Genomic DNA, 27,590 nt, shown 5'->3' with positions numbered 1-27,590 from the left:
AGAGAGAGAGAGAGAGAGAGAGAGAGAGAGAGAGGAGGAGGAGGAGGAGGAGGAGGAACAGGAGCAGCAGCAGCAGCAGCAGCAGGACGTGGTGGTGGAGGGAAAACTTGTAACCTTCACTTCAGGGATTTTGCTCAGTCCAGTCGGCGAACGGCTGATGATTTCTCTCGACGGTGACCCGGTGAGTGTGCAAGGAGAGGAGGAGAAGGTAGAGAGGGTTGAGCAAAGGGAGGAGGACGAAAGGAGCGAAGGAAGTGAAGTAAGAAATGATTGCTTGCCAGGTCGCCGTCCTCTTTGAAGAGCTTACAGTGCCGCTGGAAATTGACAGAGACAGGCAACGCGATGATGATGATGATGATGATGATGATGATGATGATGATGATGATGATGATGATGATGATGATGATGATGATGATGATGATGATGATGATGATGATGATGATGATGATGATGATGATGATGATGATGATGATGATGATGGAGATGATGATGATGATGATGAGGAGGAGGAGGAGGAGGAGGGCGAGGGTATTTTTTCGTTCGCCTTTCAAATCAGTTCTAAAGTGAGGAATGTTATTGCCGACTGCTCAGATATAGATGCAACTCGATTCATCTCCACCTGTTGTTTCTTCTCCTCGTCATTCTTTCTTTGTTCCTTCAGATCTCTCAGACCATTCGGATTGACTTGGCATTCTCTTCAAGTAGACGTCCTCGACGTTGCAATGCAGGTCAGAATTCTCACCTCGCCTTCCTCCTCTCTCCTCCTCCTATCTCTTACCCTCATGTCCGACAGCCGATTGGCGTCAGCAGCTTTACCAAGTTTCGGCTTGTTGGTCCGAAGGCCGTGACAACAGGTGAGGAGCAGGAGCAGGAGCAGGAGCAGGAGCAGGAGCAGGAGCAGGAGCAGGAGCAGGAGCAGGAGCAGGAGCAGGAAGGGAGGGTTGGGATGGGGGGTGGGATGAAGTTTGATAGCTGCCTGCAGGGCCTGCAAGTGAGCAAGACGACATGCTGGCGATACCAAAGAAACTTAGAAGAGGTGAGAGAGCACAAGTGCAACTCCTTCACTCTCCTCCTCCTCTTCACTCTCCTCTTCTTCCTCCTCCTCTTCACTCTCCACTTCTTCCTCCTCCTCTTCACTCTCCTCCTCCTCCTCTTCACTCTCCTCTTCTTCCTCCTCCTCTTCACTCTCCTCCTCCTTCTCCTCACTCTTCTCTTCCCCCTGTTCTTCTCCTTCTCCTCTCTCTCTGACGCGTCTCTCCTTGCAGACTTTCCCGTGAAATCTCCTCGCGTCTGCTTTGCTTTCTAAGCTGCGGTCGTTTGAGTCTCCTGCGTCAGACCATGTGAAGTTGATGAGAGTCTCTGAGAGCAGACGCTGACTCCTCCTCCTGCTCCTGCTGCTGCTGCTCCTCCTTCTCCTCCTCCTCCTCCTTCTGCTCCTGCTCCTCCTGCTCCTCCTGCTCCTTGTTCTTCTCTCTTCCCCTCCTACTGCTTCAGGTCAAGTCTCATCGAGCATATGGAGCAGCATGAGCCCGACGTCCCCTACGAGGTCTGCGATGCTTCAATGCTATCTCCCCTTCCTCCCTTTATCTCCCTCCTCATCTCCTCGTCCTTGTTCCGCCTTCTCCCTCCCCATCTGATCTGCTTCAGATTGCCTGGGTCGATCAAGGATCTGGTTCAGGAGCATTGGAAATTGCCAAGGTAAAGAAAGGCTGCTGCTGCTGCTGCTGCTGCTCCTTCTCCTGCTCTTCCTGTGCTCCTCCTGCTCCTCCCCCCTCCTGCTCCGCTGCTCTTTCTTCTGCTCCCCCCTCCTGCTCTTTCTGCTGCTCCTCGTGTGCTTTTCTCGACGTGTTTTTCTCATTTGGAAGCAGACGATGCCTGTGGAGCACGTGCTGCTCTGGAGATTGAATTATGGTGAAGAAAAGGGGGGGAAAGAGGGACGAGAGAAGTGTGGAGAAGAGAAGAGGAGGGGAGCGAGAGGAAAAGGAGGAGGAGATGGTGGTAGGGAGGCGGCGGCGGAGAAGGAGGACGAGCAGCAGGAGCAGCAGGAGAGTCTGAGACTTCTCACAGGGCTGACGTCTGGATTGAATGTTCTTCTCTTTGAGTTGTGTCGCTCCTCGAGGTTTGTCGTCACCATGGAGGAAGATTGGCTATGGGCTGAGGTATGGGCCTCTTCTCCTCCTGCTCTCCTCCTCTACTTGCCTCTGCTTCTTTTCGCCGCCTCCTCCTCCTCCTCTTTTCCTCTCGTCCCCTCCTCCTCTTGTCCCCTCCTCTCCTCCGCTTCTCGCCTCCTCCTTCTTTGGCATCTTCTTCAACTTCTCTTGATTGTACTTGTGCTTTCTCTCGTGACCGATGCTTCCAGAACAAGATGAACGTGTCAGCGATCGCCATGGCGATGCAGGAAAGTGGAGGAAGGGAGGAAGAGGAGGAAGAAAACAGTTGTGCGCGTGTGCGTGTGTGCGTGCTGTTGGTCGGGGAGGGGGAGGGGGAATGGAAGGCGAGGAGGAAGGAAGAGAGGAGGAATTCACCGGGTGGAGGTACAGGGGGACTGATTGTACCCTGCAGGTCATCCAATATGATCCTGCCGTCATCGGTGTTTTCCTTCGCTCTGTTGTTCAGTTCGGAAAGGTTTGCGACCCGCTTACTTCACTCCCCTGCTCTCCTGCTCGTCTCTGCTCTTCTGCTGTTCTCCTCGCTCCCTTCGCTTCCTCGTCCGCTCGGGTCCCTCCAACGCACCCACAGGAAACCTCTGAGGTCGGCGAGTGGCAGCGAGCAGGAGGGGAGGACGCGGTGGAGTATCGACGGATGTGCCAGAAGAACGGCAAGTGGGGCTCCTGGACCAATGGTAAGAAGAGCGAGGAGGAGGAGGAGGAGGAGGAGGAGGAGGAGGAGGAGGAGGAGGAGGAGGAGGAGGAGGAGGAGGAGGAGGAGGCAAGGGGAAGAGAGAAAAAAGGCAGGCAGAGGTTCAGGAGGTGCGAGGAATTCTTAGAGGAGGGAAGGTGCTGCTCTTTGGGATCGCCGGAAGCTCGAGGAGCATGTCGGAAGGTTCAACGAGCAGGTAGAGGTTCCCTCCTCCTTCCTCCTCTCACTTGCTCAGTGGGGCGACGCGTCCGAGCAAGAATATGCTGAGCGAGTGGGCAAGGTGAAGTGCCGATTCCTCCTTCAACTGTCCTCCTCGTCCTCGTCGTCCTCCGTCGCCTTCAGCCCCCCCCCCCCCTTCACCCCTTCTTCCTCCTTCTCCACCAACGCCACCGCCACCTCTCCCTCCTCCTTTTGCACCGTCTTGCTGACAAAGTCATAGAAATTCTGCGCTGCCATCCTGAGGACGGAAAGCGGGTGTGAGACGTCTGAGGTAAAGAGGGGCCGAGAGAAAGCAAGTGGGGAGGAGGAGGAGGGAAGGGAAGCAGACGATGAGGAGGATCGAGCTGATGCTGCTTGCAGTGCAATGCTGTCGCTGTTCACATTGGTGACAGTCGAACTCCAGGATGGGAACCAGAGATAGAGTACTTGGTGAGGAGAGGAGCGGGGAGGAGAGGGGGAAGGGGAAGCAGAGGATGTGCAGGTTCAAGGAGGAGGAAGAGAGGAGGAGGCGCCAGGCGTCTGACCATGGGCAAGGGGAACAATCGCTACGAGTGTCTGAGCTACGGGAGGAAAGTGAGCTGCAGTAGATGACGAGACGCGAGGAGGGAAAATCAACATCATCCTCTCATTTTACAGTCACAAAACTTGACGGCTGATCCTCTCCCCCCCCTCCCCTCTACTTCTTCTTCACCACCGGATTCCTCGGAGGCGTCCCAGGACGAGACGCCTGCATCCCGCTGTAGGTGTACTTGCTCTTCTTCTCCCCCGGCTTCAGGATCTGCTCAGACTTCAGCTGCGGCATTGGGGAAGGGGATGCAAAGATGGAAAAGGAAGGAGGAAGAGGAGCAGACCTGAAAGGAGCACATGAGAGTGTCGTCGACTGACATCATCGCCCCGGCGTTGTCGAACTCTCCGCAGTAGTTTGGAGCAGAGAAGAGAGTGACGAGCTGCCTCTTAGCAAAAAACTCGTATCCATCCTCGACGACCTGGGCAGGGAGTCACACGAGGGGGTGGGGGGCGGGAGAAAGAAGAAAGGGCGGAGGAAGCGAGGGGGCAGGAGGAGGGGCGAGGGAGGGAGGGGGCAGGAGGAGGGGCGAGGGAGGGAGGGGGCAGGAGGAGGGGCGAGGGAGGGAGGGGGCAGGAGGAGGGGCGAGGGAGGGAGGGGGCAGGAGGAGGGGCGAGGGAGGGAGGGGACCTGGTGAGCTCTGCAGATGAGATCCAAGTCATGCTTGTGGAGGAACTTCTGCACCACGTCAGCCCCGAAGGTGAAGGAGACGCCGCGCTCGTTGTCCCCCCATCCCGTGATCTTCTCATCGGGGTCAGACCACAGCAGGTCGCACAGCAGCCCCGTGTCGGGCACGTCGGTGGGCCGCATGATTCGTCGGATCTGCTCCATGCTGTTGAGGTCAGGGCTCAGTCCCCCGTGCATGCAGAAGATCTTCTCGTCGATGATGGCGGCCACAGGCAGGCAGTTGAAGCAGTCGGTAAAAGTCTTCCAGATCTTGACGTTGTACCTCCTCTTGCCTGCGATCGCGAGCATCTCAGTCACATCCGATGCCTTCTGTCTCCTCTCGCGCCTCCTCTCCCTCCCTCTTCCCCACTGTCCCTCCAGGTCCTCTACATCTCTTACATTCATCGTAGAAGCCATAGATTCGATTGATCGACGCACATTCGTGGTTGCCTCGCAGGATGAAGAAGTTTTCAGGGAATTTGATCTTGAAGGAGAGGAGGAGGCAGATTGTCTCGAGGCTCTGCTTCCCACGGTCTACATAGTCGCCAAGGAAGAGATAATTCGATTCGGGAGGAAAGAGTCCATATTCAAAGAGTCTCAGCAGGTCATAGTACTGCCCATGGATGTCACCTGTATCAGGGTCAGAGCCCAGCCAGGCCCGTGCAGGGAGGCATATCTCTCACCGCATATCTTGATCGGAGCTTCCAGCTCTAGCAGCACAGGCTGACTCATGAAGATTTCTCGAGCCTTGGTACACAACGCTTTCACCTCTGACTCCGTCAAGTTCACCTGCCGCCCTGGTCGGCTGCCTCTGACTTCGAGCAAGCGCTCGATGATGCTGTCAACGTCAAGATCTCCCATGTTGTCTGTTGATCAGCAACTGAGCGCAACTCCAACGATTTCAAACCTGGTAACCATGTTGTCAAAGTAACGCTTATTACTTCAAGATGGAGAAATGTGCTCCGAGACAATGAACTTTCAGAATTTGTTGCACGACCGCATTGGGAAACAAGAACAGACATCAATCTGATATGACATGATCTACATGATATGTTGGAATATGCGAACGCTTCCAGCAAGTTCAATGATTCCGAGCACATCCACATAGCGAGATATTCACCAAGTGACAAGGCAATGATTCTAACAGAAAGCATTTGGTCTCCACTGGCTATACCAAATCTTGACATGTTGTTGATCTGCCCTTGCTCATTTGATATTATCTGATTGGAAGAGTATCTCACTCCAAAAGAATCTATCATGACCGCTGTCTTACCGAGCCTGCTCTATTTGATTCTCACTTCTCTTCTGACTGCAATCTCTGCGCAATGAAAACCCTATTCATCCCATCCACCCATAAAATTCTCTACACCTGTCTTCTCTATGTGCTACTTCAAAGAAGTCCTTCTTTCATCTCCCTCTGCTTCAATCCTCTCTCTCTCCCTCCTGCCCGTCCCCTTCCTCGTCCTACTGTAGCACTGCCATCGGCAGCAGCCGGAGCGGCAGTTTGAATTTTTTCTCGGCGGGGGCTCTGATTGACGATCAGGTTCAGGCCAGCTTTGGACACTTTAGGCCATCTTTTCATTACACCCCCTTTTTCATTGAGAATATGATGGGTAATATTCGAGATTTTTCTTCCTCGCTCCCACAAATTTTGAAATATTTCCCCTCCTTCCTGAATTCTCACCCCGACCCCTGTCTCTCAGGGTTTGAAAACCCGTGCACTTATCCGTTACAAAAACGGTTTCATGAAAAATTGTACGTTCAGGCGCAACAGAGATCGTTGCTTCTGCACCTGTGCATGACCCACTGGTTCGCTCGGGGGTGAGGTACTCAAAAGTACCGGGTACTTTCAATAGTTTTAGAGGTAAAGTGAGGGGTACTTAATGGGAAGGGTGGGGTGAGGTGACCTGTATACGTGTGGGTCGCAGACGTGAACAGAAAGATTGGGGGTGTACAAGGAGGGGGTGGTGGACAGTCAGGGTACTAAGGGGTACTTTTTGGTACTGGATCACCTCTTTGACAAGGGTAGGTGGTAGGACGATGTTGGAAGATAGGGGTGGTGGAGGCAGAGGCAGAGCATGATGCACAAAGCGGGAAGGAAACAGTGCGATGGAGAAGCGAAGGGATGAGAAGAGATGAAGGGATGAGAGGAGAGGAAGTGAGGAGAAGAGAGGAAGGGAGGAGAAAAACACATGTATGACAATGAGTTGCGCACAGAATGAGGTGTAGTGGGAAACACGACGGTCCAACAAAGCATAGGGAGGAAGCAGTTTCAGACTTGAGACCGTGTGATAGCAACAGGGCAGGCGATGCCTCAAGTTTCGACAGGGGAATAAGGGATGGTTCACAGATAGAGTGAAATTTTCCTCCTACTTCTCAATCGAATTATTCTTTTCTGCTCCTCGTCCTAGATTCTTCAGATCAACGTAAAAAATGTTGGGTTTCATTAGGGCATGTTTACTTTCGGCACCACCTGTTGTGCAACTCATCTGTTCTTTTGTTGACTTGTTCCTGCTCAGGTTCACCTCTGCTGACTCAAAAATGCAAGCAAGTCAGGAGCAAATTGCGGTGTGAATTGTTGTGTATTGTTGGGTTACAGAGCGCCTGATAGTGGTTTGCAGGAAATGCTGATGCAAATGCATCAGCAATGTCAATTTTTCGAACAAAGAGTGTAATTGTTCTTCTTTTCTTTGTAGTTTTTGGACTTATTTTGATGGTCAGGAAATATGATCCCTCGTCTGCAGAATCTTTCGCGTCCTGGGGTTCAACTCTGATGCACTTGGCCATGGTTTGCGAAGAACAGGAAGCGAAGAAGGATTACTTGAAGCAAAGTATTGAGAAGCTTGAGAAAGCATACTCCATGGATGATAGATGCAGAACCCAGGATGGAGAGCTTGCTTGCTTCTGTCTTGGAAATGCTCTCTACTTCAATTTCTTTCTTGAGCGCGATGACTCAAAGGCCGAAAGTCACTTGAAGTGTGCGAAGGAGAAGTTTCAGATTTGCGTTCAAAGAGAACCAACGAACATTTCCTACAAGCAGATGATTGACCAGCTTGAAAGTGCACACGAGCAAAGAAGGGCAGCACACGAGCATCTCGCCCGTTTGGAAGGCAAATCAGAAGACGAGCGGAAAGTTGAAATAAGGAACATGCAGAAGCAGATGCTTGAGTCTGTGGTGGAGAACAACAAGAGGGCAGTCGAAGTTGAGCCTCAGAATGCGGTGAACCTCGCTGAGCTGGCCAAGAGCATGTTCGAGCTGGCCATGCTCTATCAGAGGGCTGATGCTATCAAGCTGCTGCGTGAGGCTCTCTCGGCTATTCAAAAGAGCATCGACTTGGCCAACGACAGCTCGTCGGTGTGGGTCAGAGCTGTTCTGAAGCAAGCCTTGAGCATCGTCGTTTCGAATACAGAAGAATCTTCCAAGTTTTCTTCTGAGTCCAAGCATGATTTTGATAGAGTTTTGGTCATGGAAAGGGACCTGGACAAGAGAAATGCGTTGAAGAAGGAAAGGGAGTTGTTGGATGCAACAATACAATCTTGGTTCGAGTGGATTCAAGAATGCGAAGGGAGTGCAGGAATAGCTCAGAAGAAGAATGTTGGTTCGGGGGTTTCTAAGAGTGCCGTGCAAGCGGCTTCGAGCAGCGAAGCACACACCGACGATGCTTCTGGATACATGGTGCTGGTTGCTGGGGCTCTACTTGTTGCAGGAGCTGTCTGGTGGTTCAGCAGAAAGCGGAGTTCATAGAGATCTGCGGAAGTATGTGGTGACTGAGTGCTGTTTATCCTTCCGCACTCACACCAGACAGTCTCGAACTTTTGGCTTGGAAGGATTTTCTTTATGTCAGTTCGGTGCAAGAAAGAAAGAGAGAGTCGTGTGGTATCTGTGAAGCATCAAGTAATCATGCTGCTTGCTCACTCTCATTTCCTGCCAGCGTGCACTTATTAATGAAACCACTCTAGATTAAGTGAGATCGGGCCTCCCGGTCGCTGTACTTGTTCTCATCAGTCCTTCCTCCTCTTCTTGTCCTTCTTGTGAGACTTCTTCTTGTCTTTCTTCTGTCAGGTTGTCAGCTTTCCTGAGGCCGGCCAGCGCCAGACGTGCTCGCACCTTCTTGTCCTTGGACTTCTTGTCCTTCTTCTTCTTCTCCGACTTCTCCGACTTGGACCTCTTGGGTGATCTTGATCGGTCGCGATGATCTCGGTCTCTCCAGTGCTCCCGATCTCTCTTGTGCGGGAGCTCCGACCTGTACAACCCCATTAGCAGCGCCAGAGAGTCTCAGAGCGACGACCTCTCGTGCTGCTGCCTGCTCTTCCTCCTGGGCGACCTGACCAAGAGGATGAGAAGCAGCCGATGCCGGTGGGGGGGTTAGCGAAGGGATGGAGGGAAGGAGGAAAAGTGAAGGAGGGAGAGGGAGGTCAGGATGGAGGGATGCAAGAAGGGGCTCCAACCTTTCTTCAGAAGAGGTGCTGGAAACAGTGCTGACAGATCTGCGATCCTCCTCGCTCTCATCGTCGTCGTCACTGGAGGTGCTGCTGACATCACCAGCTTGTTCTTTCTTGCCTGTGTGGCCCTTACAACGACGAGCAAGAGCGTGAGACGAGAAGCGAACCAGTGAGCATGTTGAAACACTGGAAGGCAAGGTGACCGATCTCCCCACATTTCTTGCACCTACACATGAAGCTCGTCATTGCATCGAGAAGTTGGCTCCGAAGGCCAGCAGTGGGAGGGCAGGATGCGAAACTCACGCTCCTCTGTTGGCACCTCCTTTGGCTGCACCTGCATGGACGACAGCATGTGAGGCTAAGATGCACGAGGAGAAAGGATGGGGAAGGGGGAAGGGGAAAGAGAGGAGAGAGGAGAGGAGAGAGAGTAGAGGAGAGAGAGGAGAAGGGACAAGTCACCGCTCAACTTGGCCAGGGTCATGAGGTTCTGACTCATCTCGTAGGCGTTCTGACCGGAGCTTGACTGCAGGGGGACCTCAAGTCAGCGCGCGAGAAGCTTGAGATCAGCAGGTCTCCCTACCCCAGCAACAGCTCCAGCATCGTTGGCTTTGCCGAAGTCATTTCCAATCACCTGATGGCTCATATGAACAGCGAGGGCAAGCAAGAGGTGTCTCTTACGTTCGACCACATGTCCGTCGTCCTCAGTGCAGCGCTGCTGTGCATGCGATTGTTGGCCTGCGCGCGCAGGCGTCAGGCGGTCGCGATGAAAGGAAGCGAAAGAGCACAGGCATCTTGATGCGAGGAGCGCTCGCTGGCATCCCTCCTCTCAACCTGCCCAGCACGAAGATTGTGGAGCCGGATTTGATCTACCAAGGCAGAAGGATGAGAGTTAGAGCAGTTGACGGAAAGACTTGACGGCCAGCGTGACGTCGATAGAGGAGAGGAGAGAGAGATGGGGGGAGGGGGGAAGAAGGAGGAGCAAACTCACATTGTAGTCTGAGAGCAAACGATCTGGTTGTAACTCGCAGCAGGTCGTCGCGAGCCTTTCCTCGGCATCAATCTGCTAGGTCTCAGCACAGGAAGAGGACAAGAGGCAGCTTCTCGCCTGCAGTATCTGAGCCAGGAATGCGACTGAGGAGGAAGGCAGAAGCTCCTCCTCCTCCCCCACCACGCGCCTCCTCCCCTCCCCGCACTCCACCACCAACTGCATCCTTCGCCACTTGTTTCCTCAAGCCTACCCACCCCTTGGTTTCTAAGTCGCAAATACCCCTACCTTTTGCTGGTAAAATACCCACCATTCCTCAAGTTGGAAATGAGACCAAGTCCTAGATGAGAAGGGGAGGTAAGAGGAGACGAGGAGAGAAGGGAAGGTAAGAGGAGACGATGAGAGAAGGGAAGGTAAGAGGAGACGATGAGAGAAGGGAAGGTAAGAGGAGACGAGGAGAGAAGGGAAGGTAAGAGGAGACGAGGAGAGAAGGGAAGGTAAGAGGAGACGATGAGAGAAGGGGAGGTAAGAGGAGACGAGGAGAGAAGGGGAGGTAAGAGGAGACGAGGAGAGAAGGGGAGGTAAGAGGAGACGATGAGAGAAGGGGAGGTAAGAAGAGACGAGGAGAGAAGGGGAGGTAAGAGGAGACGAGGACAGAAGGGAAGGTAAGAGGGGACGAGGACAGAAGGGAAGGTAAGAGGAGACGAGGAGAGAAGGGAAGGTAAGAGGAGACGAGGACAGAAGGGAAGGTAAGAGGAGACAAGAAGGGTATCAGCGACAACGGGTCACACAGTATGGAGTCAAACTTCAGCTCATGTTACATACTACAATACACGGAACTCAGGCATCGAGAACCCATCACTCCAGAAGCACATCTCCTCCACGTCCTTCCATCCCACACTTCCTTTCTTCGCGTTGCCAGCCAGCATGATGAGGATCGCAAGCTCTGCTGTGCTGATCTCTGTGCGAAGAAGCCGCTTGAGATTCTCCAGGAAGATCCATTCCACATCTTCACAGCATTGAAGCGACTGGGTGTGGAAGGAGAGGGAAAAAGCGCCGGTGAGCTCGAAATCTAGCTTCCATTGCAGCTGACGGAATTGCTCATCCCTCCCAAGAATCGAGCCCGAGAAGAAATGCCGAGTTGACAGAAACTCCATCGAGCTCGATCCTCCGTCCTGCCCGTCTCCCACAAAGCTGAACTTGGTCCTTGTAGTCTCCCACCCCGCGTGCTCCTCAGCCCCCACCTGACCTGCGTCAGCATGCATCTCTCGCTCCTGATCAAAGCTCTCGAAGAATATCCGCGACGCCAGCCGTTTGATCTCTGACTGGAACTTTCCTCCATCGCTTCTGGGAAGAGCGGCCCGCGAGGACATCCATCGCTCGATCGCGAGCTTCAAGCCCTGTTCCAGCTCTGTTGACATGGCTCCTCTAGCCGGGGAGGACTTGCCACCTGCCTCCATCCTTGCCTTGAGCATACCCACGCCACCATCCATCCTTCCCTTGAGCATACCCACCCCGCCATTCACACTCCCAGCTTTCGCCCCCATTCCGTTGGCATTGCCTGCCAGTCCAGCAGCACCAGGTCCCAAGTTGGTCACATGCGGACGTCTGGCCTCGACCAGCTGCTGGTAGACGTGAGACTCGTGACTCAGTGACGAGGAGGGCCCGTTCTGTTTCTTCTGCGGGAGAGTCAGAGTCACGTGGCAAGCCTTGGATCACTCTTACCGCCATCACGCTCTCATGCACAGGTGCCGCTGCCTTGTTCGCAGTGACCTTCTTCGCAGGGTTGGTCGGCTTCGGCATGTTGAGGGCATTGAAGCTAGCTTCTTTCCTCGCTTGAGCCGCGGCCAACACTGAACCAACCGAGGTGCGAGGGGACGAGACGAAGCCTGTGCCGTCGCTTGACAGAGGCTTCCGGCTGCTCTCACGCTCATTCGGAGTGTGTGTGTTCGCGTCCGAGGCAGTAGAGGACGCGTTCGGCTGAGTTGAACCAAGACCCTCGTTCAACGCGGCTGCAGGAAGGGATTGCCGGGCAGGTGAGTTTTTCCGGGCGGAGGAGGAGCCAGCATGCAGCGGCAGGCGGAGGATGTCATCCTGCTCGTTGGCAGCTGAGGGTCTGCCTCGTTTTCTTGATTCATGCTCACGGACTTCTTCCTTGGCTGCCAAGCGAGAGCTCCGCTTCGGATTCGCGTTCTTGTTCATGTTTCGTTCAGATGTCAACCCTTCTCATTCAATTCCCTCGAAAAATATAGCGTGATGATTAGCTTGTGTTCGGTCAATCATGTCGCAACACGACGACCTTCAATCATGGATTCTACCACCTTCAATGGTGTCATGTCAGTATGCTAACACGAAGAAAACAGATATTACAAACAGGAAATGAGGGTTGTATGAACTAAGTAAACAACATCCATATCATGTCAAGTTCCTCGTCCAATGCTTGTTACCATTCTTTTCACATGTCCCTACCCACCAATCATCTTCATAATGATTCATGAGTCATACACGAATTTCTTCACGATAGATATAAGTTAAGTTCAATTCCTTGTTGTACTATTTCCATGTTCCAACCTACAAACCCGCGCCTTTCCCTTTAGCCAATGCTCTTTGAAACAATGTTCTTGTCTGTACACAAACACACCTTTCTCACCCCATATTCATCAAGATGGTCTGTCAGAGAGAATATCTTTACCTCATGCATTTCTTGCATTTTACACCACCAAACTCTACTTGTCCTCTTCTTCTCGTTGTGACTATTCCGAACGCTACCATCATCCCCAGTTGGACCGTCACTCGCAGTATTCCTTACATGATCGACTTCGTTTCCTCTCTTCTTCTTTCCTCACCAGCTTTCTATCTCTGCTTTTTCTCTATCACACACACATTCAATATTCTCTCCTTCTCACTCTCTCACTCTCTCACTCTCTCACTCTCTCTCACTCTCTCACTATCTCACTCTCTCACTCTCTCACTCTCTCTCACTATCTTACTCTCTCACTCTCACTCTCTCTCACTCTCTCACTCTCTCTCACTCTCACTCTCTCTCTCACTCTCTCTCTCTCTCTCTCTCTCTCTCTCTCTCTCTCTCTCTCTCTCTCTCTCTCTCTCTCTCTCTCTCTCTCTCTCTCTCTCTCTCTCTCACTCACTCTCTCTCTCACACACTCTCTCTCCCTCTCCCTCCGGTCCAGCCCCCCCGCGGCGGCGATGCCGCATGCCCTTCGAGGTTCGATTCGGTTCTAATCAGTTCAAATCGATCATTCTGTTCTGAAACCAATCCAAGTACGGATTTAATCGATTAAATACTATATTTCTTTGCTGCCACCCCCTTATAATCCTTGAGTACCCCCTCATATACAGGTCAAAGCCAGGTGATACCAGGGGTACCGTATTATAGAATGTTGGGTACGGTAGTCTGAATTTCCGTTACAATACGGTTATCTTTTTTATACGAGCGCGAAGAGGCAGCCGACGATGGTCGAGGAGGGGATGGAGGCGTCGAGGCTGCTGCCTGCAGACTGCCTGGCGATCCAGGAGATAGGAGCCTCCGGTAAGCTCTTCCTCTCCTCTTTCCCTGCTCCTGCTCCCTGCTGATGCACAGCTCCTTCCTCGATCCTGTGGGAGAGGGCGAGAGGGGGGTATGAGGAGGCACACGCAATTAGAGGGAGACGAGGGAGAGGACGTGATTGTTGATAACAAGTTAGGGGAGTCGTTGAAGGAGATCACGTGTGATGATATGGAATCAGAACCAGTGTACCATCCCATCGTTGTGAATTCCATGTGTTGTCCACGAGAAAGATTTCCTTTCTACCGCTGTGATTGGGTGGTGAACGACCCCTGTGTGCCATTGGGATGTTATACTTTGATGGGAGACATCATAGTGAAGAACTTTCGTATCCAGCTTGATGGTCAATAACATCTCTTTGACATGTGATTGCCATTGATCTATGAAATCCCCATGATGGTCTTGTCACCTGTCTTGCCCTTTCCGTCCGCTCTGGTTGAGTTCAATCCTCTGATACGGCGCTGCAGGAGCCATCTTTGATGTGCTTGCATGGATTGCACTCCTCTTTACGGCCCTCTTCATGGCATTCAAGGCTGTCAATGCGGATCCTGTCGTCCGCAAGTTCTATTACATGTATTACTGACCCTCTTTCTCACAACGGAGTGCTGAGTAGCTGTGTAGAAACGCATTTGTATGCGGAGTGGCGTCCTTCTCCTATTTTGCGATGATCAGCGGAATGGGATGGGAGACTATCATGGGATGTCGTCAGATGTTCTACGTCAGGTGGAACGGAGAGGTTGAGGAAAGAGCTTCCCCTAACAGTCTTCAGATATATCGACTGGTTCATCACAACACCTCTGATGATCTTGAACATTGGGCTGCTGGCTGGCGAGGAGCAATGGATGATCGCGGCCATCATGGGCGCGGACAGTAAGTCTCTTGCTGCCTCACTTAGTGTGAGGTTGCTCTCGGATGTTCATGTGAACCATTTGACTGATGTGACCTGCGTGAAGATGAAGTTAGAGAGTGTGTTATGCAAGCATACACTAATCACTTTTCTTAATTTCTTGGGCACATTCGCATATTTTTTGTTTCTTTTCTCAAGAAGAATATATCTGACATGTTTTGGAACAGTGGGAATGATTTTTGCTGGTTACATGGGTTCTGTTGCACTCGTGCCCACTGTCAAATGGCTTTGGTTTGTCATCGGGCTTGTTGTCTACATTCCCGTTGTCATTGCGCTTGTAAGAATCTTCCGTCAGTGTGTTCTTGGTAATTTGATTGATTTTGGAGAAGTTGAAGTAACGACCCTTGCAGACAAATATGACATGGATAGAATCGAACTGTAATTTTACTGCTCCTTATATGCTTCTCACTCACTACTTGACAGGTATGGCAAAGTGTCTTTGCTCACTGTGGTTTCATGGTCAGTTTATCCATTCGTATGGTTGTTGAGTGTGGGGACTGGCGGATTGGGAGTTAGCGCAGAATCAATCCTCTATGCATTGCTTGATGTTACTTCCAAGTGCTTCTTCTCTTTCATGATCATTCAGATGGATGTGAGTCATGGCTTCCTCTTCTTCTGATCGGTACTGATGAATTCCAAACTTGCAGGTTTATGAAAGTGCGTCAGCAGAAACTCAAAAAGAATACGTGTAACTGGGCCCAGGGTCTTTCACGCAGGCTGCCTCTGTGGTTGTTTTACTGTAGATTTTTCTCATTTAAGACTTGGAATGAATTCTTAGCTTCATCAGAGTACAGCTTCAAACGATTTCACTGACTTAGCAGCGAACGAAAACCAGTCCTTGTTAATTCATCGATAATCAGATTGGATGAGGGAGCAAGATAGTCAAAATGCATGGTAAATGACCCGCTTGATGGAATATCAGTGAAGCTCAACTTCATTGCTCCGTATCGTTTCGTGCCAGAACCAATCGCGACTTAGATTGCTCGATGTGCTCCAGTATCTTGGAGAGATTCGGAGGAAGCTCACGATGTTTGAGCTGTAACAGGTGCTCACAGACAGCACTACAGTAAGGACATAGAAGTTCTATCTCACCGCGTAGGACTGCAATTGTTGTAAAATCACAAAACTTTCCTCCCGGGTGAGTTTGACCTGAAAACACTTTGTCAAGCAGACCTTGTTTACAGAGGGTACAAGAACGACAACTTACAGGCCATTCCAGAACGAAAGGGTAGCGAGTAGACAGATACTTTGTCATTTCAGGATCAGCGTCGTTATACTGTACCACAAATTTTAGAAGAGTCAATCAGTGAAATAAAATCTCACGATCTGGACATTCAGACTGGAGTCTGCAAAGTACACCACAGATTCAGAAGCCTGCTGTCAAGCACGATCGATAAGAGTTCTGATCCCACGTGAAACATTTCACCTGATACTCGTGGGAAAACTTTCTGAACTGGAAGGGCGGTTGCTGCGCCACCGGAGTTTTCCGTTCATCCACGTTGTCGTACTTGGGCTTTCGGGTGTCGACATTGTCCTTGGCGAGGATCACTTGGGGAGCCTCAGGCGGCGGATGATTCGATGGGATTGGGGTGCAGCATTCCCAGATGTCTGTCCATATGTCTCGCTTCTCCCTCCTCCCTCCTGTCTTGTTGGGTCCTCCCATCCTCTCCTCTCGTCGCCTCCAGTTTCGACTACCTCTTTCCTGACAACCCCTTGTGTCTTCCACCCCCCACACAGATTACTTCGTTTGCACTACCCCCTCGAAAATGACCCCACCCTACCATCCAAAAGATTTTGCTCATACTGAAATGAGTTTGAACCCCCTGTCATCGGATGACCCTACTAAGGTAGTACCCCCAACACTACCCCCTTACCGCACCTCTTCGTGTTTACTTCCCGATGACCCCACCTTCCGGGTATCGTCGGAGTTCATCGGAATGATTGAAAAAAAATCTTTGACAAGCGTCGGACGGTCACTGAGGCTAGGCTCCGACCGCCGAGACTGGCGGCCCGGTCAGGGGGGCACGCCGGGGCCTGGAAGCGCCGGCGCCCCTACTAAGTTGCCTTTGAACTTCCGAACCGAGCTGAGTCAGTTAGCTCGGCGGAGTCACTCGATCGTCGGTCCGATCCCGGGCCCTGAGTCCGCCCGGCGGCCTGCCCGGCCGGAGTCGGAGCCTGAGTCGGCCATCAACTTGGCAGGCCCGCCTCGCTTTCGGGGGGAAATGCGATTCATGCTGGCCTTGGTGTTGGTGGTCAGCGGAGCGATAGGAGGGAGGGAGGAGGGAGGGGCAGGGGGAGAGGAGGGAGGAGAAAGACGCTGGGGAGAAGTGGTCGAGCCGAAGATGTTCAGCATACATCATTCGGCAAGAGGAGTCCCAATGAGATGCGAATTCCGGTTCAACGCGCCTGAAGGTAAGTTAAGGGAGCCGCAGGCTCAGGTGTCACAAGTGCTGCTCAGGTTTCAGTTTCGCTCTTGCAATCAACAGGCACATAGTGATCAGGACGAGGACGAGGCGAATAGTCACCATCCTCTCTCAACCACTGGAAGGCAGCTGGCAGACGGTTTGGCGTCTGCCTCAATGACTAGCACTGAGCTGACGACCGTCAGGTTTCATGCCTGGTCGTCAATGCGAGCGACTCGCCCGTGTTCTCCTCCTCCGCCGTGTTCATTGTATCCACCCGATAGGGTTGTTGGCTCACGGGTCAGGCAGTGACTGTCGGTGACAGGTTCGGTTCAGCACCAGGGGGGATAAGGGGCTTCTTCTGAGCGAGCTCCCGCTCGCTGGCAGACTTCGAACATGGCAGCAGCATCATGATACCTGCTCCTCCTACCGGCATGATCCCTCCCGGTGATCATCATCTCCAACCCATTGAACGTGCTGCTCTCCTGCCCTCCCCCTCCTGCTCCTCCTCCTGTGGCCCGATCCTGATCTCGACATCCCATGCTGCATCAGCTCACTGTCCTCTTACCTAGCGGCGAGGAGAACTGCAGCAAGAACGGAGAGACTGTGAGGAGGACGTGGCAGAGCTGCTCTGCCGACTTCACGTCGCATGTGGAGGGGCTGGTCTTGCACGACACCCACTACCCTCCCCATGCAGAGGAGGTAGTGTCGGTGACCTCCCTCTCTCCCCTCTGACTTTAACTGGGGAGCTGCTGGAAGAGCATTTCTTTCATTTTTTCGCCAGCAACCATCGCAGGTTCCCCAGTGAAATCACGTGAGTCAGCCTGACCCCGAGCCTCCCTCCCTCACCCTTGACTGACGCTGCTCTCCATGCTTTCAACCGTCCCTGCTCCTCATTGATCGACCTCCTCCGCCTCCTCTCGGTTCTCCTCGTTCGCCTTCTCGTCCTCTTCCTCGTCTTTGTCGTCCTCCTCGCCCTCGTTCTTCTCCTCCTCGTGCTCATGGATGAGTTGGCTTGCTGCAGCTATGTTCCCATCATGTGGATCAGTCACATGCACAACCTTCAGCTTCACAGGTATCCGAGAACGGAGGAGGGAGAAGGGGAGGGGGGAGGAGGGGAGGAGGGAGAAGAGGAGAAGGGGGAGGAGGGAGGAAGAAGAAGGGGAGGAGGGAGGAGGGGAGGAGGGGAGGAGGGAGAAGAGGAGGAGGGGAGGAGGAAGACGGTGCTGGCAGACCAACGTATCACCCAACGGAAGAAGAGCTTGCGGAGATTATTTCCTCCAACTTCTCTGACCCCTCCAAGAGATACTTCACAGTAATGCAGGTCACTCCCTGCTCCCTGCTCCCTGCTCCCTGCTTCCTCCTCCCTCCTGTTGCTTCCTCCCCCCAACGCCGGATTTCCACTCACCTTACCATCAGGCAGACAACTGGGGTCGTGTTCTCAATCATTCCATCCCAAGGAACTGGCTGGTGATCTCTTCCCCGCCCCCTCCTCTGCTCCTCTTCCCTGAGACCCTCACAGGTTTTCTCTGCCTCCTGCCAGGGCTCGTGGCCCCTCCCGCTTGTCACGCAATTTCACTCTCATCCTCCTCGCTCCTTTGAGCGCCAGGGCGACAAGAGGGTTTACAGGAAAGAGGTGAGAGGGAGGAGGAGGAGGGGGAGGAGGAGGAGGAGGAGGAGGGGCGGGGGCGGGGGGGGGGGGAGGAGGAGGAGGGGGAGGAGGAGGAGAAGGATCGGTGTCTTCTTATTCCGCTGCTGCTCATCAGATCTTCGCCTCTTTCTTGGGCCGGGCGACGCATCCGCTCAGGACGCGTCTGCGGTCGTTGTTTGCTCATGACGGAGGTGTAGCAAGCAGACGAGGGAAGGAGAGTGACGGGCTGTCAGATTTCCTCATCATCTCAGATGATTTCATGATCGACAAGAAGAATCAGCAAGGTACCCCCGCTCTCTCTCCCTCCCTCCTGTTCCTTTTCTTCCTCCTGCTGCTCCTTGTCCTCGTCCTCTTGCTCCTCTTCCTCTTCCTTCGTTGCATTTCGCTCTGTTTTACCTCTTCCTCTGATAGTTTTGCAGCGTTCAGAGACATCACGGCAAAAAGCATCTTCACTTTGAGGTGATCGACGTCTGAACCTCCTGCTCCTCCCTTCTCCCTTCTCTTTCCCTCGTCCTTTCATCATCCTCCCCCTCTCCTCCTTCCTCCCCTCTCACCCTCTCACCGCCTTTCTCCTTGTTTTCTCTCCTCCTTGTCCGACTCCTCGTGGTTTCCTTCTCTTCCAGTCCTCGTGGCAACGGTCCGACAAGCTTCCGGATCTTTGAGGCGTTAGAACACGGTGAAAGCAGCAGCAGGAGGAGCAGGAGGAGCAGGAGGAGCAGGAGGAGCAGGAGCAGGGGGAGAGGAGAAGGAGAAGACGAAGGAGGAGGAGGAGGGGGAGGGGGAGTGGAGGGGGAGGGGGAGAAGGGAGCGGAGAAGGAAGATGATGACGTGAAGATGCTCAGGTTCCATTCCCGTCTACATCTTCGACGATGATTGCTGCGTCCCCTTTGTTGAGGTGCCTAACGACTTCAATATGATGCCCTCATGCTGAATTTCTTCACCATCCTGCTCCTCCTCCTCCTCCTCGTCGTCGTCCTCGTCCTCGCCCTTCACCTCGTCCTTCTCCTCGCAGGATGTCGACTGGAACAGCTTCTCCATCTTCGTGCACGAGTCTGAGCTGGCGCACCTGCGTGACATTCTGTCCTCGTTCGACGCGCGGGAGGTCGAGGAGATGGAGGAGGAGGGCAGGCGGCTCCTCCTCCACCACTTCACTCTGGAGCGAGTCAGCGAGCACATCCTTGGCCGCCTCCTCCTCTTCTCCTCCAACTTGTCGAGCTCGTGGGGAAGGACGTTTGACCCTCCCACTCCCACGGTAAGGAAGAGGGGATAGAGGAGGAGAGGGCAAAGAGGGAGCGGGAGCAGGAGCAGGTGCGGCAGGTGCGGCAGGTGCGGCAGAAGTAGCAGCAGAAGGGGAGGAGAAGGAGGAGGAGGAGGTGGTGGTGGTGATGGAGGAGGAGGAGGAGGAGGAGGAGGAGGAGGAGGAGAGGAGGAGGAGGAGGCATGTGAGTGACGCGACGGAGGTCTCTCACGCATGCGGCGCTACTGCCATTCCTCGCGTGATCAACAAGCTACTGGCAAAGTTGAAGGAGGAGAACGAGGGAAACATACAAGAGCGAGGAAGAGTCACGTCACGGGAGCTCAGGTTTCATCCTGCTTCTCCTGCTCCTCTACCTGCTCATCCTCATCCTCATCCTCATCCTCATCCTCATCCTCATCCTCATCCTCATCCTCATCCTCATCCTCATCCTCATCCTCATCCTCATGCTCTTGCTCTTGCTCCGGCTCCTCCCACTGATCCTCCTCCTCTCATCGCGTTTAGATCGATCGGGAACATCCAGCTGAGGAGGTGCATCGAAGAAGCTGCCGCGTCAGCCGCGTGCGACGATGCTCTGTTCCTGTTCCGTGAAAGTTTGGTGAGGAAGACACGAGGAGCGAGGAAGGTTTGGATGATTTTGAGACGCAGAGGAGAGGGAGGGATGCGGAGAGTCTCTCAGGGACGGCCGTCACTGTCGCTCTCCTGCTGTCCGAGGAGGATGAAGCTGTCCGTCTCCTCCTCGAGTCCTTCCAGTCCTCTCCTGACGAGAGCAGAGCGTACGAGGTGAGGGAGGAAGAGAGGGGAGTAGTGTAGTAGTAGGTGGTGGTGGTGGTGGTGGACGATGAGGAGGAGGAGGAGGAGGAGGAGGAGGAGGAGGAGGACGAGGAGGAGGAGGAGGAGGAGGAGGAGGACGAGGAGGAGGAGGAGGAGGAGGAGGGGAAGAGGATGTGGTTGAGGTTCTCTGACTTCCTTTCAAGCTGCAACGGGAGGCGATCGGGCGATGGATGGACCGAAGCTCCTCGTCTCGACCCTTGACCGCGATGTGCGTGAGAGGAGAGATGGAGGGGGACAAGGAGGGAGGGAGGAGGAGGAGCATCGAGTTAAAACTTGATCAGCCTGTCCTGGCGCTCGGGATGCTACGGTGGAGGAGCGAGATGTCTGGACAGATTTGAAGAATTTCTTTTCGATTGGCAGGTAAACGGAGCGAATGGTGGTCGACATCCACCCGCCAGGAGGAGGACGAGGACTAGGACGAGGACAAGGAGGGGGAGGATTAGGGGGAGGAGGAGGTCCAAGAGGAGGAGGAGGAGGTCCAAGAGGAGGAGGAGGAGGAGGAGGAGGAGGAGGAGGCTGGACCAGGGCCGAGAGTCTGACATCTTTCGCAGGATTTCCTTCCCTCTTCTCCTCTCGTGGACTTGAGGAGGCGCATGCAACACAGGGAGCCTTACCCGGTGAGAGGAGGAAGCAGGAGCGACTTCCATCCTCCAGCTGACAGCGAGCTGGGAAGGGCGACGAGCTGAGCAGGATGCTACAGCACAGCGAGCACGACGTGGTGACCGATAGGAGGAGGAGGAGGAGGAGGAGGAGGAGGAGGGAGGGGGAGGAGGAGGGGGGAGGGGAAGGAGGGAGGAGGAGGAAGAGGAGGAGGGAGGGGGAGGGGAGGGGAGGGAGGGGAAGGAGGGGAGGGGGAAAGACTCGCTGTTTTTGATGATGATGACTCAGGTTGCCTTCGATCAGCTGCCGCAGATCTCTCAGCTTTCTCTCCTCCACTGCGCCTCAAGGTCGACCGCCTGCTCCTCCTTCTCTCCTCGTCCTGCTCTTGCCCCTCCTCTTCCTGGACCTCCCTCTCTTTCTCTCCTCCTCCGTCTCTTCCTCTGTTGTTCCCTCCTCCCTCCTGAGCTCCCCTATCAGCTGGACTTTCGACTGGATCTCTCTTGAGTCCACCTGCGAGGATGCGAAGAGACAGCAGGACAGTGAGCATGCGGTGAGTCTTGAGACAGACTGCACGCCATGGCTGATCCTCATCTCCTCTCCTCTCGTCCCTCTCTCCCTCCTCTTTTCTCTCCTCTCTTCCCTCTCTCCCTCCTCTGTTCTCTCCTCCCTTCCTCACCTCCCCTGTCGCCTGTCCCTTTCCCCCATCCCGCCGTCTCCCTCTGCTATCCTTGGTCCCCTGGCGCGCCCCCCCCCCCCCCCACTCTCTTCTCTCTCCTCTCTAGATCTTCGCCAAGGGGCTGCCGACTTTGCCATCGGGGAGGAAGCCGCAGCTCTCAGGAGGCTTCACCTTCATCTGGTGGGACTACGAGGACGAGCAGCATCAGGCGCTTCACTCCTGCTTCGACAGCAGCGTGCTGGTTCACTTGCAGCCAGGAGGAGGAGGAGCAGGAGGAGGAAGCGAAGTCATTCTGCTTCATCCCCATCACAAGTTGGCCCCTGGAGGAGGAGGGGGGGGATGGAGGAGGCAGCCGGTGGACCTGCAGGACTCGGAGGATTTTCTGCTGCTCATGGTGAGGGTTTACATGTCAAGTCCCTCGCTGACAGGACGGCAGGAGCTGGCGGCTGCCGCTGACTCTCTACTGGTGGCTGGAGGCTCCTCAGTCGCTACCGCCATCCTCCTCAAGCGATCGGGGAGGCTCGGGAGGCCCCAAGTGGACGCAGCGGTCAAAGTCTTCTCCTGCTGAGGCGAGAGACAGAGAGGGAGAGAACATTTGGCAGAAGAGGAAGGAGGAGGGGGGGCAAGGGCAAGTCAGGTGGGGGGGGAGGGGGGGAGGAGGAGGAGGAGGAGGAGGAGGAGGATCAGTAGAAGGTCGTCCACGTGCGGTGATGAGGAGCGATCAGCTTCTCGATATGCTTCTGCTCTCCTTCTTCCCACAGGATCCAGTCCACCTCGCTCGACGTCATCCCCCCGCACCCGCAGGCGTCTGCAGCTACCTGGATGCTCCGCACGTGCGGCAAGCCATGGTCCTCCCGCAGCATCTGCGCCAGCTGCTCGACTGCCTGAACTGACCACGCGCGCAACTCCACTTCCTCCTCTGAGCTGAACAGGCCAATCATCTCCAGTCCTCTCCCGCGATCCCCTCGTGCCCACCTTGCCCCTCCTCCTCCCCCTGCCTCCTCCTCCCCCACTTCCCCTCCTCCTCCTCCTCCTCGCCCGTACCCGGCTTCAATGATCTGTCCTGCCGATATCTTTGCCACCAGTGCATCTGAGTAGGACAAGACTCCTTCCGCCTAGACCATCTTGCGATGAGAAAAATACAAGGACGAGGACGAGGACGAGGACGAGGACGAGGACGAGGATGGGGACGAGGATGGGGACGAGGGCGAGACAGGGACAAGGAGGAGGAAGAAGACGAGGATGACGACCAAGAGGAAGAGAGGAGGAAGATGAAGGAGAAGAACGGAGGGAGGAGGGAGGAGGGAGGAGGGAGGAAGGATGGCTCTTACATGAAGGAGCTGCGGCACGCGGTAGTCGGCGAACATGGTGAGGGAGGAGATGTCGTCAAATTCCCCGAGGCCCCTTCCTCTCAGTGACCTGCGGCATCTTGTCAGGAGGAGGCAAAACTCGCTTCTGCCCTTCACCCCCACACGTCCCCTACGAAGATCTGAGCTCTCTTGTAGAAGAACACCTGCGAGGCTCCTCATCCCCCTCCCCCGAAGCTCAAGAACCCTCACCTCCTCCTCCTTGTACTTCGTCTGATCTCTGAAGCCAGGGAACAGGTCCAGTACCTTGCTGATCAGCACAGTAGCGCTCTTCCCTGCCGACTTGACCAGGTTCGCCGCCTCCCCGTCATACTGCTGCAGCCCCTCTCCCACCTCCCGCAGCAGCCGCGTCCTCTCCTTCATCAGCGGCATCGTCCGACCATCCAGCAGTACTTGAAAGCTCTCTTCGGTCTGAGGGCAGCATGGGGGTGTGAGAGGAGAGCAGATCGGGAAACATTAACCATGGCAGCTAGTCTGCTGGCGCTGAAGGCCTTGTCGTCCTTGAGGAGAGCACTCCTCAAGCAGAGGGAGAGGTCTGAGTACTCCCATGCTCCCTCGCTCGGCCAGAAACAAAAGTTGATGGCTGATATGCTTGTGAACAGGAGCACAGAGAAAGGCAAGGGAACAACCGTCGAGGACGAGCAGGTACTGAATCATCAGCTCCTCCCTCCCCACCTTGAGACATGGTAACTTCCATCATCCTCTCGGAGAAACACGTGTCCTCACAAAGTGAACGTTCAACTCATCCCATCCCACCCCATCCTCCTCCCTTGGGTTCGAAGCGAGTCGCTTCCTGTTGTCCTGGGCAAGCCGGTCGGCCATGGAGCGCAGCTTGTCCTGCGGGAGTGAGGAGAAAGGAAGCAGAGCAGAGAGAGCGAACCTTGTGCAGGGAAACGTGCGCTGCTCGGGAGCATACCAGCCGCGTGCTGCTCCGTACCAGCTCGCATGGATTCGCTACCGCTCTCATTTTTTCCTTCGTTAGGTACCAACGGTCGCAACAGATTTGAAACGGTTTGAAACGGATTGAAACCTCCGTGACGAATCACGCTATGCTTTTAGAAAGATGAGGGAGGGGGAGGGGGAGGGGGAGGGGGTGGAGGAGGAGGAGGAGGAGGACAGCAGCAGCAGCAGCAGCAGCAGCAGCAGCAGCAGCAGCAGCAGCAGGAATAGGAGATATTTCTAACAGAGTAGAGACGAGGATACGCAAGCAGATGAAAGAGCATGTTGACGGTAGATGTCACGCTGTCCGAAATGACCGTCAGTGAAGAAATGTGGAGGAAAGAAAGCGCAGACAGGTTACGCGGGAGAGAGGGAGCAAAGAGAGTAGAGAGAGAAGAGCAAGATCAGATTGTAGACGGTGATTGTGATAAAGTGAAGAGAAAGAGAGCGAGAGGTGATTACGAAGAAATGAGGAAGCTGCAGATGCTTGAGGGAAATGGTGGTGGGGAGAAAGAGTAGAAATTGAGATCATTGACGTTCCCATGATGCAGGGAGACACCATGGCAAACAACAAGCAAGTGAGAACGAAGGCGAGGGTCGGGCAATCAAACTTGCGGTCGTTGCTCAGCGCTGGAATGGTCATGCTTGTTCTCAAGATAGTTCTGTATGCTTCTGCCCCACCGCCTGTTGAGGTACACTGAAGTGCGGTCACATTCAAAGTAATGTTTGGCTGCAGGCGTACAACATCTGTACTTGTCAGTGCTGCTATAGCGGAATATGTATTGATAGACCGAACAGCGAGGAATGGAATGGAACCTTTCGCGTGCCTGGTTGCTCGTTTTGTACCAAGTCACTTTGCTTTGAACACATCAAGAAGGTGAAATCCTCTCCTCTCCTCTCCTCTCCTCTCCTCTCCTCTCCTCTCCTCTCCTCTCCTCTCCTCTCCTCTCCTCTCCTCTCCTCTCCTCTCCTCTCCTCTCCTCTCCTCTCCTCTCCTCTCCTCTCCTCTCCTCTCCTCTCCTCTCCTCTCCTCTCCTCTCCTCTCCTCTCCTCTCCTCTCCTCTCCTCTCCTCTCCTCTCCTCTCCTCTCCTCTCCTCTCCTCTACTCTCCTCTCCTCTCCTCTCCTCTCCTCTCCTCTCCTCTCCTCTCCTCCTCTCCTCTCCTCTCTCCAGTCTGTTTGACATGCTGTCAGCCTATCGGCTCTTGCGATGAGGTCTCGGCGACGTGCGTGGACTACGACACCTACTGGCGGCTCACTGTGATCCTGCTGATTCTCTTCCTCCTCGCCTCTCTCCTCGTCATCGGGTGCCTCCGAGATGTCCCAGTGGTGAGCACGTCAATCATGATCGTCTGTCGTCTGATGAGCCTCGACCAGGTCAAGAAAGTCTTCAAGCTCGGCGAACCTGGAGGAAAGTGAGCGAAGCTGCAGGAAGGAAGGCAGAATCTGACTGACGGTGGTGGTGGGGATCGAGGGTTTTCTCTTCAGCGCCGTCTTGTTATTCTTTTGCTGTGTGTTATTCTAGATAGACTGAGAGGGACGTGCGAACTATTCGTGCCCGTTGGCTCGACTCATTCCATGGGTGAAACTTGAAATCGAATGAGTAATAAATGAGACTGAAGGCACTCACAAGTTGTAGCCTTCAAGGGACGAGTCTCACTGGCCGCGCGAACTTGCGGTCCTGCTCCTTCATCCGTTCTCAGAGGGCCAGTGCAGTCACATATCTGTGGCCGGGATCGAGTCCGACGTATCGATCAGGGCGGCCCGGTGGCCCGCGCCCGGCCGGCCACTGCCACTCCGAGCCTGGACCCAGACCGGCGCGCCGGCGCGCAGCGCCGGCACTGCACTAACTCAAAGTTAAGTTAAAAATCAGTACGAGGACAATCAGGAGAGCAGTGGAGGAGAGGGCCTTGACGGGGGGTCAACAGTGTCGGCAGTTTGACTGACGGTTACAAGTTAGGCCGTTGATCATTCAGGATGGGCGAAATGGTGAGGCAGGAAGAGAGGGACAGAGGAGGGAGAGGGAGGAGGGAGGGCAGGAGAGGGAGGAGCGCAGACGAGTGGGACTGAGGTTCGTGATGGGTTGACTCTCACCCAGGAAGAGAGGAAGTCACTGTCGAACATCTGGAAGGGATGCCATGCCGTTCGTTGCCCTCCTTGATGTCTTCAGCAAACTCTCAACCTACAACAGGATGCGACATACATGCATTGCTCTCAGCGCACCATCGCCTTGAATCCTGCACAAGCGAGGTGAATCAGTCGGAAGTCAGTGCGAGCCCTGGCTGAGAGATGGAGCAGAATCGACGAAGAAGGGCAGGCCGAGTTGAGGTTCATCAACGCTGGCACTAGAGGAATCTACCTGGACTTGTCCAAGGTCCCCTCCTCCTCCATCACCTGTATCGAGCTCACGAGCCTACAGGCGACGCGAAGAGAAGACGCAGAGGCGGCATGTCGCTCTGCTGCCCCGCTAGTGCTCACCCCCTTACAGACTGATTGTCGATGGAGGCAGCGGACCTGGCGGGCGATCTTCTCCCCCATGCCCGACGTAACGAGCTGGAGGGTAGCGAGCGGCGCCTGACATGCCGGCAGACCCGCCGGATGGAAAACTCGCGAGTGGTCCCTCCATACGCCATCAGGTTTGTGAGAACGGAACGAGTTTCAGAGGCAGCAGCAGGTGAGAGGAAGGAAGCAGCGTCTCTCCCCTCCTCTTGCCGCTCACTCTGCTGAAGGGAAGAAGCCCCGCAAGACCACAGCAGAGATAGGTGACTGCCTTCCTCCGGCCGCTTGCTCGCTCACGCGGGTGACAGTGGACGCGCTGCGGGAGGAGAGGAGAAGAGAAGAAGAGAAGGTGTGGCAGCAGCAGCTGACTGCTGGAGATTCTTGTCAGACTTGACTCGCAGAAGCTCTCGACGTTGACAAGTCCCAGGCAGAAGCGAGAGAACCTTGCTTTCCGGTAGCGACTCCTCCTCCTCCTGCTCTCCCCGCTTCACCCCCACTCTTGTCCTTGTCCTGCTCCTCCTCCCCCTGCTACTTGTCCTGCTCCTCGTCCTGCTCCTCCTTATGCTCATGCTCATGCTCCCACCCTTGTCCTCCACCCTTGTTCTGCTCCTGCTCCTCTTCCCCCTTCTCATCGCTCAAAGTTCGGGCAGGAAATACGCGGAGACGCTAACGGTAAAGTCGAAGATGATTGCCTCCACATCGCGGTAACACTCGTGAGGGGAGAATAGGAGGAGGAGAAGGAGAAGGAAAATGCAGGGAAGGGGAAGGGGGGGAAGGGAGGGAAGCAGGAGGTAGTTGTGGTGGTGTGGAGGAGGAGGGCAGGAGCTGACAGCATGCAGCCTGTCTCACGTCGACCTCCTCCTCAACTCTCCGCGATCCCTCGCACTCAAGGGTCGAGAGCTGGTCCCTCCTCCTCCTGCTAGGCGGGGGGGATGCCTTACAAGCATTGCAGGAGCGGCTGCCCCTATGGATGAACGCGCCAGCTCCCTACAGCTGACGGGAGGGGGTCAAGTGCGTGAGGGAGGGTGGATCGAATTGAATGTAGATAAAAGAAGGGACGCAAGAGCTGGCGAAGCTGTTTAGACAACGGGAAAGGAGGGAGGGAGGGAGGGAGGGAGAGGAGGGAGGGAGGGTGAAGGGTAAGTTCAACATAGGACTTTAC

At 54.5% G+C, this 27,590-nt stretch overlaps 10 protein-coding genes across 10 annotated transcripts; 5 read left to right on the top strand and 5 right to left on the bottom strand.

The window, feature by feature from the left end:
* Positions 1 to 2,137: 2,137 nt before the first annotated feature.
* GUITHDRAFT_151524 (hypothetical protein) lies at positions 2,138 to 3,727 on the top strand (the record flags this gene model as incomplete). The annotated part of the gene is made up of 9 exons (XM_005836286.1): positions 2,138 to 2,159; positions 2,360 to 2,398; positions 2,563 to 2,625; positions 2,740 to 2,842; positions 2,997 to 3,055; positions 3,095 to 3,139; positions 3,299 to 3,349; positions 3,439 to 3,507; positions 3,613 to 3,727. Coding segments are annotated over exons 2-9 (476 nt in total), but the record flags the coding sequence as incomplete, so codon positions are not given.
* Positions 3,728 to 3,754: 27 nt separating this feature from the next.
* On the bottom strand, positions 3,755 to 5,170 carry GUITHDRAFT_67966 (hypothetical protein; the record flags this gene model as incomplete). Its single annotated transcript, XM_005836285.1, has 5 exons — positions 3,755 to 3,859; positions 3,930 to 4,064; positions 4,274 to 4,602; positions 4,700 to 4,939; positions 4,993 to 5,170. 5 exons carry the CDS (start codon positions 5,168 to 5,170, stop codon positions 3,755 to 3,757), a joined length of 987 nt encoding a protein of 328 aa, XP_005836342.1.
* Positions 5,171 to 6,826: 1,656 nt separating this feature from the next.
* GUITHDRAFT_93355 (hypothetical protein) lies at positions 6,827 to 8,272 on the top strand. Its single transcript, XM_005836284.1, has 3 exons — positions 6,827 to 6,877; positions 6,931 to 6,980; positions 7,031 to 8,272. The coding sequence occupies exons 1-3, from the start codon at positions 6,851 to 6,853 to the stop codon at positions 8,052 to 8,054; spliced, it is 1,101 nt and encodes a 366-aa protein (XP_005836341.1). The 5' UTR covers positions 6,827 to 6,850; the 3' UTR covers positions 8,055 to 8,272.
* GUITHDRAFT_151521 (hypothetical protein) lies at positions 8,234 to 9,906 on the bottom strand. Its single transcript, XM_005836283.1, has 12 exons — positions 9,858 to 9,906; positions 9,741 to 9,812; positions 9,538 to 9,618; positions 9,431 to 9,487; positions 9,333 to 9,383; positions 9,212 to 9,275; positions 9,056 to 9,086; positions 8,920 to 8,978; positions 8,759 to 8,870; positions 8,599 to 8,634; positions 8,418 to 8,553; positions 8,234 to 8,365 (listed from the first exon to the last, which is right to left on the bottom strand). Exons 3-12 carry the CDS (start codon positions 9,568 to 9,570, stop codon positions 8,312 to 8,314), a joined length of 633 nt encoding a protein of 210 aa, XP_005836340.1. The 5' UTR covers positions 9,571 to 9,618; positions 9,741 to 9,812; positions 9,858 to 9,906; the 3' UTR covers positions 8,234 to 8,311.
* A 655-nt stretch (positions 9,907 to 10,561) lies between these two features.
* On the bottom strand, positions 10,562 to 11,939 carry GUITHDRAFT_104886 (hypothetical protein; the record flags this gene model as incomplete). The annotated part of the gene is made up of 2 exons (XM_005836282.1): positions 10,562 to 11,416; positions 11,463 to 11,939. 2 exons carry the CDS (start codon positions 11,937 to 11,939, stop codon positions 10,562 to 10,564), a joined length of 1,332 nt encoding a protein of 443 aa, XP_005836339.1.
* A 1,255-nt stretch (positions 11,940 to 13,194) lies between these two features.
* Positions 13,195 to 14,993, top strand: GUITHDRAFT_85745 (hypothetical protein). The gene is made up of 8 exons (XM_005836281.1): positions 13,195 to 13,284; positions 13,767 to 13,872; positions 13,921 to 14,022; positions 14,069 to 14,169; positions 14,374 to 14,511; positions 14,557 to 14,584; positions 14,630 to 14,798; positions 14,854 to 14,993. Exons 1-8 carry the CDS (start codon positions 13,209 to 13,211, stop codon positions 14,896 to 14,898), a joined length of 765 nt encoding a protein of 254 aa, XP_005836338.1. The 5' UTR covers positions 13,195 to 13,208; the 3' UTR covers positions 14,899 to 14,993.
* Positions 14,994 to 15,140: 147 nt separating this feature from the next.
* Positions 15,141 to 15,869, bottom strand: GUITHDRAFT_104884 (hypothetical protein; the record flags this gene model as incomplete). The annotated part of the gene is made up of 5 exons (XM_005836280.1): positions 15,141 to 15,242; positions 15,299 to 15,355; positions 15,414 to 15,482; positions 15,530 to 15,583; positions 15,633 to 15,869. 5 exons carry the CDS (start codon positions 15,867 to 15,869, stop codon positions 15,141 to 15,143), a joined length of 519 nt encoding a protein of 172 aa, XP_005836337.1.
* A 6,438-nt stretch (positions 15,870 to 22,307) lies between these two features.
* GUITHDRAFT_157415 (hypothetical protein) lies at positions 22,308 to 23,958 on the bottom strand (the record flags this gene model as incomplete). Its single annotated transcript, XM_005836279.1, has 9 exons — positions 22,308 to 22,548; positions 22,669 to 22,739; positions 22,956 to 23,043; positions 23,091 to 23,137; positions 23,184 to 23,402; positions 23,453 to 23,574; positions 23,621 to 23,666; positions 23,718 to 23,828; positions 23,872 to 23,958. The coding sequence occupies 9 exons, from the start codon at positions 23,956 to 23,958 to the stop codon at positions 22,308 to 22,310; spliced, it is 1,032 nt and encodes a 343-aa protein (XP_005836336.1).
* Positions 23,959 to 24,479: 521 nt separating this feature from the next.
* Positions 24,480 to 25,553, top strand: GUITHDRAFT_151519 (hypothetical protein). Its single transcript, XM_005836278.1, has 4 exons — positions 24,480 to 24,622; positions 24,667 to 24,807; positions 25,124 to 25,258; positions 25,307 to 25,553. The coding sequence occupies exons 1-4, from the start codon at positions 24,491 to 24,493 to the stop codon at positions 25,346 to 25,348; spliced, it is 450 nt and encodes a 149-aa protein (XP_005836335.1). The 5' UTR covers positions 24,480 to 24,490; the 3' UTR covers positions 25,349 to 25,553.
* A 579-nt stretch (positions 25,554 to 26,132) lies between these two features.
* GUITHDRAFT_104881 (hypothetical protein) lies at positions 26,133 to 27,425 on the top strand (the record flags this gene model as incomplete). Its single annotated transcript, XM_005836277.1, has 10 exons — positions 26,133 to 26,179; positions 26,228 to 26,303; positions 26,349 to 26,474; positions 26,519 to 26,603; positions 26,659 to 26,691; positions 26,737 to 26,777; positions 26,830 to 26,882; positions 27,079 to 27,132; positions 27,268 to 27,331; positions 27,381 to 27,425. The coding sequence occupies 10 exons, from the start codon at positions 26,133 to 26,135 to the stop codon at positions 27,423 to 27,425; spliced, it is 624 nt and encodes a 207-aa protein (XP_005836334.1).
* Between the last annotated feature and the right edge of the window lie 165 nt (positions 27,426 to 27,590).

Source organism: Guillardia theta (genome assembly GCF_000315625.1).
Source record: "Guillardia theta CCMP2712 unplaced genomic scaffold GUITHscaffold_18, whole genome shotgun sequence".
Lineage (NCBI taxonomy): Eukaryota > Cryptophyceae > Pyrenomonadales > Geminigeraceae > Guillardia > Guillardia theta.
The sequence above is the reverse complement of the archived record's forward strand: the minus strand, read 5'-3'. Positions and strand labels throughout refer to the sequence as shown.

Bases quoted from the DNA above. Each gene is read 5' to 3' on its own strand.
- GUITHDRAFT_151519 (XM_005836278.1), top strand. From the start codon at position 24,491: ATGGCAAACAACAAGCAAGTGAGAACGAAGGCGAGGGTCGGGCAATCA. The intron at 24,623-24,666 runs GTACACTGAAGT...GTTTGGCTGCAG, and splicing joins CTGCCCCACCGCCTGTTGAG to GCGTACAACATCTGTACTTG. The intron at 24,808-25,123 runs GTGAAATCCTCT...ACATGCTGTCAG, and splicing joins GCTTTGAACACATCAAGAAG to CCTATCGGCTCTTGCGATGA.
- GUITHDRAFT_93355 (XM_005836284.1), top strand. From the start codon at position 6,851: ATGCAAGCAAGTCAGGAGCAAATTGCG. The intron at 6,878-6,930 runs GTGTGAATTGTT...AGTGGTTTGCAG, and splicing joins CAAGTCAGGAGCAAATTGCG to GAAATGCTGATGCAAATGCA. The intron at 6,981-7,030 runs GTAATTGTTCTT...TTTGATGGTCAG, and splicing joins CAATTTTTCGAACAAAGAGT to GAAATATGATCCCTCGTCTG.
- GUITHDRAFT_151521 (XM_005836283.1), bottom strand. From the start codon at position 9,570: ATGCCAGCGAGCGCTCCTCGCATCAAGATGCCT. The intron at 9,276-9,332 runs GTAGGGAGACCT...GTCCCCCTGCAG, and splicing joins ATGCTGGAGCTGTTGCTGGG to TCAAGCTCCGGTCAGAACGC. The intron at 8,979-9,055 runs GTGAGTTTCGCA...CTTCATGTGTAG, and splicing joins GGAGGTGCCAACAGAGGAGC to GTGCAAGAAATGTGGGGAGA.
- GUITHDRAFT_85745 (XM_005836281.1), top strand. From the start codon at position 13,209: ATGGTCGAGGAGGGGATGGAGGCGTCGAGGCTGCTGCCTGCAGACTGC. The intron at 14,023-14,068 runs GTGGAACGGAGA...AACAGTCTTCAG, and splicing joins CGTCAGATGTTCTACGTCAG to ATATATCGACTGGTTCATCA. The intron at 14,585-14,629 runs GTAATTTTACTG...ACTACTTGACAG, and splicing joins GACATGGATAGAATCGAACT to GTATGGCAAAGTGTCTTTGC.